Here is a 7,714-nt window from a genome sequence, read left to right as displayed (position 1 = left end):
CTTTAGGCTGGGAGCCCGTAGCGTTTTTCTACGGCAGCCTTACGGCTGTGACGCCCCTGCATACATGCGTTGCGTATGTGCATGGTTATACACCATAGATAGTGTTTGGTACTATCACTCGCGTATATATACGAAACCGAGCGTATATTGTATAATAAGAGAACCGAGTCGGTTTATAGTTAGTGCCATTATATTACATTTATGTAATACAACATGAACAGCGCATGCGCAACAACTGCTCGGACGAATAGCGCATACGAACAGGTGTCCGATGCTCGGACGAATATCCACGTCCTTCTTAGACCTATATCATATGAAACCATGACTCATGCGTTATGAATACTGTCATACTGATACTGATTTAGGCTCAGGTGGGTTGGAACAACACGTGTGTTGTGTAAGTTTGTAACATCCCGAAGCCCACAATAGCATATTCCACGATTACTCACTTTACGTGTCAAATATACATGATTACATGTATATCAAACTTTAATTAATTGAGTTTAAATGATACAGTGTCAGTGTCAGTGACAAAGTAACAACAACTTCACCGGCGTAAGAAAACAGATGCTGAGGTTGCACTGAAATGACGACGATTGCTATGTGCACGTGGCGCCATCATTCTGTAATAAGCACAGGCGCGTGGTGTAAATTCCTTATCAAATTAACTGCAAAAAATTAATAAAATCATATCATTATAACTAACAGCGTCATGCACTTAAATAAGCCATGAAATAGGGGAAATTAAGCATGAATTCGTCTTTGCAATAATCATAGGTCGTAGGCGTTGCGGCAAAAAATTATGGCATAGTAAACTCACAGTGTCACAGGTGGCGCTGTTTGCAGCTGCTGTGAGATCAACATTCGTAGGTTAGTGTTTACATTACTTTTGTTCCTATATATTGAGTAATGATTATTAATACCGTTTTTGTCTTATAATATACTATCTAACGTTTATGTGATGAAATCTGTGTTAGATCCTGCGCGCAACTTATCTAATAAACTATACAACTTGTTCTGAATGTTCACTTCCAACATTCACATAATCATAATCAACAAACTAATTTTCTGAAGAAGTGGCACTGGCAGGGCGGGGGTGGGGGGGGCAGGCAGAGCAGGTCGGCGACGTACCACCTCGGCCAGCATTAAGGTGAGTTTACTCGTCTGGAGGTCGGACAGGACAGGAGGAGCAGGGGTACCTCCAGATGAGTAAACTCACCACATGTGTCGGGTTTGCCGGCCGGTCGAGTTGACAATGTCAATGGCATGCGACCGTGCCAGGGCAGTGAGATAAAAACGCATTACCTTTGAATTTGCCCCAATCGTAATTGCTAATTCAAATAACCTTCAAATTTTATGTTAATTTTCGCATTGCATTACTAAAGTTTCTCGGAATCCTTCTTCGGTATATAGTTCCTTGGACTTTGAAATTGAAGACTAATCATTATGAGGTTATCGCTCTCTGGGTCCTACGCCAACTCGCACTCCTAGGCTGAACGAGTATGTTGCTCAGAGGATGTTCTAAATCTCGTAATGTTAACTCTTTACAACCCAAGGAATTATACGTACTAAAGTAAAGACAAAGATCAGATCGGTAGATCAACATTGCGAATAGCAACTGAGAGGTTTCAATGTCCAAATTTCTTATATATGACTTGGGAGAGTTCAAGTAAGGAATTACCAAAACACAGAAACCAAATATGTTTTTTGAGAATGACACATGGCAGAAGCAATGGTCAGAGACAGACGACCAAGTATGATGAGAGAATTTCACCAAACCAATGTTTTGGTCACCGTGATAAATCTTATGGGAATTTGAGTAATCTCGTGATGGAAACTCGGGGGTAGAAATTAACTTTTGAACAAGGGAGTCCAACGGACTGGACTCCCTGCCCTCAAAAAGAGGGAGTCCACAGTCTGAAGTTCAAATTTAAAGATTTGCTGAAAAAACACGGTAATTCCGCGAGGCCGTGCTCTGGAACGAACTATAGTTACTATAGCAGAATTGTTCAGGGAGTCACACAGACTACTGCATATGTCAAATCAGGGAGTCCGACAGTAAATCAGGGAGTATTATTTGACTCTGGACTCGCGTTAAGTTTGCACCCTGGAAACTACCCAGAGTCCAAAGGTCTGTAACCAAGACAGTTCGATGTCAATCTGATTGCTAGATCGACACTGCAAACAGCAGAAAAAGTTTCAATGTAAAGAAACTAAACTTGAATGAGTCCTTTGACGATGAGACATAGCAAAAGGAATGGTCAGTGGCATATGATCGTTTTCATTAAGTTGTTTCATCAAGTAAACTAGCATGGCAGTTTTAATGTGGCCATGATAAATCTTGTTGAAGTTTATGAGTTTAGTAGAGAGAAATTGAGCGTGAAGTCGAGATCGGGAAGAATGTTTTCACAACTGGCGTTGTAATTTTGTGTGTGACCCATCTCGCAGCTTTGTGCTGAATATATTTCAACCTGTTACAGTTTTGCAGAGTGTCTGGGGCCCAGCCAAGTGAGGCATATTCTAGAATAGGGTGGACCATGGTTTTAAAACGGAAAGGAAATCAGGTTTTAGTGTCAGCAAAAGAAAGACTGTGCTGCACAGCGTAGCATGACTTAAGAGCAAGGGGCCTTGTCACAAATGTAATTGATGTGGGCATTCCAGCAAATATCATTGCTCATGATAACATGATACAAATATTTGTACGTCGGATAAAGTGATAGGTACTTAAGATAATGTGAGTAGGTAAAGGTTAAGGGCGATTTAGGCCGGGTAATGCATAGAATTTTTTACGTTTGCCAGGGTTGATGGTCATGCACCAGTTTGAAGACCAAGTTCAATCCCATATTGAGTTTGCTATACAGAAACACGAACACGAAGAAGGAAAACAATTAGGATTGACGAGAATATTTACAGAACTGGCATTGTAGTTTTTTGTGGCAGATCTTGCATCTCTGTGTTGAATAGCATTGTTGCAGTTTTGTAAGAATATCCATTTTAAACGTATATCTACCTGTGTAACCCCTTCGCTCCTGCTAGAGGGCTGTACAATCAACATGGCTCTACCCATGTGTTTTCCAGGGTTAGCCCCATCAGGTTAGATGTTTTTTTAGAAATCATTTACAAACAAGCCGTGCAACGCTATGAATTAATGACTAAATGGCTGTCAGATCAGATCAGATAAATTTTATTACAGATCCTTTCTTATGCATGTACGCACGACATTCCTTTAAAGCGGCAACGGAGGAGCTTGCCAAAGCTTTCTTGCCCGAGTTTTGTGTGTGGCGATCGGATTCGTTTGGTGAGCAGCAGCGGCAGCAGCGGCAGCAGCAGCAGCAGTTTATTGATTTCCCTTTGTGTCAACAGGGACCGGCGCAGAATGTCAAACGGAGACTGGTCGTCAAAACTGTAGCTGCAGGGCGCGTGCAGTCGCTCCGTTGCCCGATCACGCGTGTTTGCAGCGTGGACCTTGGAACTGCTGCTGCCGCTCCCGTTGACACTCTGCATTTCTGCGTCTGCCGCAGAAAGTGTTGAGGCTCGTTGACAGGCGGCAGAATAGCGTTCATCCCTCGCCCACGGAGTGCGCGACACGTGTCTGTAACCCTGGCAATAAGCCGTTTCTCGCTCATGGTCTGCTCTCTCCGTGAGCGGTGAGCGTGAAGAAGAGATGGTTCAGTGGCGACGTATTGACGGCGACGCGACGCACGATCCGCCCGTCCTCCGCGCGAACGCGACAACAACGCCGTCGCCACGGTGATGGAGCTAACGACGAGCCACGCGCTGAGCTCTGACGATCTCTACGATGCTCGCGCCGACTCCCTGGAACTCTGCGTCCCCGCCGCGGGATACGTCGCCGTGGCGACGGCGGGGGAGGTGTGCGACGCTCCGATGCTCGTTGCCGGCGGCGACGGCGCGCTGCCGGAGATCATACAGACGCGTCGCGGCGAAATCCTCGTCTACCGCGGACACCGCTACTCGAAGATCTCGCTCGGTGGACACCGCAAGTACTGGCGCTGCACGAAGCGTCCGTGTCGTGCGAAGATCCACACGGACCTGCACACGGGGGCGGTGCTGCACATCAGCGAGGTACACACCCACGGCGCGCCCGTCGAGAAGACGTTGAAGGATCGCATCGAGGGGCTGTTCTACTGTGAGTGCACAACACAGCGAACAGCATAAATCCGTAGTAATTCAACTACTATATTTATTTTTACTATATTTTATATATTATACTATTATTTATATATTTTATATTTTACTATTATACTTATTTTACTATATATTTATTTTTACTATATTTCACTCCAGCCTGCTTTACTGTGAGTACGCAGTGAACAGCATAAATCCGTAGTAATTTCCAAATTTGTGTAATAAGCATCCTATGCGCTAACAGGCGAGACTATATTTCACTCCAGCCTGCTAGTCTAACTGAGTATAAGACTCTTTGATTCGCGTCTCCCCCGCAGTGACAGGATACACACACACACACACACGCACACACACACACACACACACACACACACACACACACACACACACACACACACACATCAATGACACACGCTCGCGCACGCCTTCGTGCGTTTGGTGGCAGGTCCGTTTTTTCCCTGGCTGCAAGATTTAAATGATTAACTTTCAGTTGAAAAGTTGACGAGTTGATCAACGTAAAAGTGAGTGTCAACTAGTAGATTAATGCCTGCAATGCCATTTACAAAGCAATTGTTGCGACGTTTAAAAATATGGCTGCATCATTTGCCATTTTATATACCATAACAGCATAAAAATTGGGTAATTTTCAAGTTTGTGTAATAAGCAACCTATCCACTGATAGGCGAGAGTCGCGAGACTATATTTCACTAAATGTTTTCAGATTTTTGATGGTATTTGTCACTATTTGAGAGATGGTTCATTTAATCGTCACTCACATAATCTCTCACGAGAGATCGCAGGTCCGTCGATCAAAATTTTGCGTAAATTTTCAGACCAGCGGGCGGCCCTCCCTGCAGCCGCTGACAGCACCGGCAGCCCGTCGACGTCCGGTGGCGCCGCCCTGGTGGCGTGCTCGCCGTTCTCGTCTCCGACGGAGCTCGTCGACCACGTCGTCGTGTTCCCGCTAGAGGGCAGCAGCGGTCACGTGCGCGTTCCCGTCGAGTACGAGCACATGGAGGTGTGGTTCTGGCCGGCGTCCTTCGACGACCTTCCACATCTAGAGTCGCACCTGGTCATCTACCACCTGCGTGAGATCGCCACAGCCTGCCAGTACGTGTGTGACGCAAACTCATAGCTATCAGGGTTGTCAACTTATAGTTTTCAGGGGGCTGTTGTCAGAAACAATATTAATCTTAACATTAGTCTTAATATTAATTAGTCTTAACGCAAACTTTTTTCAGCAGCCCCATTTTCCGAAACAAAATTAGTCTTAACATGATTAGTCTTGGCATTTGTCTTAACGTGAACATTTTCTCATAGACGTTTACCAAAAACATGGTGATCATTGTAAAAATCAAAATTAGTCTTGACATTAGTCTTAACGCGAGCTTTTTCTCGTGGATTATTACAGAAATGTGGTGAAGTTACCAAGTTTCTCATATGCAGTGTATAGCGGTCTGTCAAGTATGACGTATCGTTAAGCAATAGAATATCATTCCAGAGCATTCTGAGCTTCCTTCCAGAGCAGGCTAAGTAACGCTGAAACTCAGCAGTCAAGATCTGACAGATCATGAGGTTAAATCCTGCAATGTGTTTTTAATCTGGAATTAGACCCTGTTTAGTTATTTGTTATCACACGAAGTGAGAATAAAGTTGTATATGATTAACTAACGAACGACGACGATTCTCTCTCCGTTCGTTCCAGGAACGAGGCGTTCTCTGCGCTCGCCTCCCTCCTCTTCGACATTCCCCAGGAGCAGATGAACAAGTACCACTACGTGCACAGCGTTGAGGGGGGTCTCGCCCCCGAGCTACGACGCATGCTCTTCGACGCCCACTGCCGCGAGGTCGCCGATAAGCTGCGCTGCGACGCAGACGTTCCGCGCGGGTTTGTCTGCCGCGGCGACGACAACGGCGTGCGAGGATTCGGGTTGTTCGTCGACGCCGCGAACGACGGAGCGCGCGCGCTGCGATCGCGCCTCGAGTCGTCCGGCCGGCTCCACGAGTGGGTGCCCGGCGTGAAGTACGAGAGCGGGGAGGAGTGGGCGGGGGAGGGGGAGGAGGAGGAGAGCCGGGAGCGGGAGTGGCGGCGTCTGCGCGCGTGGCTCGCGCGGGAGGCGGTCGGTCGTCCCGCCGCGCGCGTCCGTCCGCGAGACGAGCTGCTCCGCGCCCCGCCGGCCTGCGTCACCGCCCGCCTCCTCACCGCGCTCGAATCCTCCTCGTCGTCGTCGTCGTTGCCCCCGGCGACGGATGCGGGAGGTCCGTGGCCCGCGATCACGTTCGTGTTGCCGCTCGACGGGGCGGTGGTGGCGGCGCGGCGCGGGGAGTACGCGCGACGCGTGCTGCGCGCCGACGCCCCCGCGATGCTGGCAGCGGCCGCGGCGGACGGACGCGGGCGGGCGTACTTCGTGGTCGAGCGGTCGGACTTTGACGAGCGGGCGGGCGTGCCGGACCTCCCCGGATGCTGGGTGCGAGTGTACAGCGCGTTCGACCCCGGCTTGTACAGCGTGACGTGCCTCGTCGTCGAGGTGACGAGGATGTAGGACGTTGTCGTGGTTACCGGAGTGGTGGTGGTCGTCGTGGTTACCGGAGTGGTGGTGGTCGTCGTGGTTATCAGAGTGGTGGTCGTCGTCGTAGTGACGAAGATGTAGGTCGTCATCGTGGTTACCAGAGTGGTGGTCGTCGTCGTCATGGTGACCAGGGTGTAGGTCATTGTCAAGGTGACCAGGTTGTGAGGCATTGTTGATGGGACCTGAGTGTAGGTTATTAGCAGATATCGCGCAAAGAAATGGCTGTCTATCGTATGACATGCATGGACGTTTAGTCTTGCAGCGATGTTGTGCTAAGAGTGGCTGCTCTAGATGAAGAATCTAGGAGTCGAGATCTCCATATCAGCGATGACTTTGTACAGACGACCACATGCAAATACAAACTATAGCTACAAGATAAATCAGCTACTACTCTGCATTTATTGTACCTAAACGATGCCAAGGATGAGTATCCTTTGTGTAGGTGTGTAGCGCTAGCTATTACTCCTTTTGTCGTAAATGATTAAAAATAATTCGTGAAATGTCAATATATAAGTTGACACTTGTATTATATGCATTATATTCAGTAGCCATTATCAAGTGTACCTTCCAGCTGAAATGTACTCATGTGTGTAAACTGTTGAATTGCTTCCGGAGTCGAATCTATGATGAATAAAGTGCCATCTACTACTGTGGTTGGCTGCAACACTGGCATGTATTACAGGACGGTCTATGTATGAACGTCGCATCTGATAGCCAAAGTGCTTTGGTTACCATGTGACTTATAACGTTGCCGCGCGACCTATAACGTTTCCGCGCGACCTATAACGTTGCCACACGACCTATAACGTTTCCGCGCGACCTATAACGTTGCCACACGACCTATAACGTTTCCGCGCGACCTATAACGTTGCCGCGCGACCTATAACGTTGCCACACGACCTATAACGTTTCCGCGCGACCTATAACGTTGCCGCGCGACCTATAACGTTGCCACACGACCTATAACGTTTCCGCGCGACCTATAACGTTGCCGCGCG

General features: G+C 47.9%; 2 protein-coding genes across 2 annotated transcripts in view; one reads left to right on the top strand and one right to left on the bottom strand.

Annotated features, from left to right (window-relative positions):
• LOC106814364 (mediator of RNA polymerase II transcription subunit 24-like) overlaps nt 1-567 on the bottom strand; it is a 14,126-nt gene extending 13,559 nt beyond the window's left edge. The window contains exon 1 of the mRNA XM_014818678.1: nt 450-567. The gene's annotated coding sequence lies outside the window, so the exon portion shown is untranslated. The remainder of the gene's footprint in view (nt 1-449) is intronic.
• Nucleotides 568-3,884: 3,317 nt separating this feature from the next.
• On the top strand, nt 3,885-6,577 carry LOC106814363. The gene is made up of 4 exons (XM_014818677.1): nt 3,885-4,147; nt 4,980-5,256; nt 5,852-6,472; nt 6,520-6,577. Exons 1-4 carry the CDS (start codon nt 3,886-3,888, stop codon nt 6,575-6,577), a joined length of 1,218 nt encoding a protein of 405 aa, XP_014674163.1. The 5' UTR covers nt 3,885.
• Nucleotides 6,578-7,714: the final 1,137 nt, after the last annotated feature.

Source organism: Priapulus caudatus, unplaced genomic scaffold (assembly GCF_000485595.1).
Source record: "Priapulus caudatus unplaced genomic scaffold, Priapulus_caudatus-5.0.1 Scaffold913, whole genome shotgun sequence".
In the NCBI taxonomy this organism is placed as follows: domain Eukaryota; kingdom Metazoa; phylum Priapulida; class Priapulimorpha; order Priapulimorphida; family Priapulidae; genus Priapulus; species Priapulus caudatus.
The sequence above is the reverse complement of the archived record's forward strand: the minus strand, read 5'-3'. Positions and strand labels throughout refer to the sequence as shown.

What these genes read in the sequence shown, in the direction of transcription:
- LOC106814363 (XM_014818677.1), top strand. Translation starts at nt 3,886, where the DNA reads ATGCTCGTTGCCGGCGGCGACGGCGCGCTGCCGGAGATCATACAGACG. An exon ending in CATCGAGGGGCTGTTCTACT is followed by an intron (nt 4,148 to 4,979) that starts GTGAGTGCACAA and finishes GTAAATTTTCAG; the next exon opens with ACCAGCGGGCGGCCCTCCCT. An exon ending in GAGATCGCCACAGCCTGCCA is followed by an intron (nt 5,257 to 5,851) that starts GTACGTGTGTGA and finishes CGTTCGTTCCAG; the next exon opens with GAACGAGGCGTTCTCTGCGC.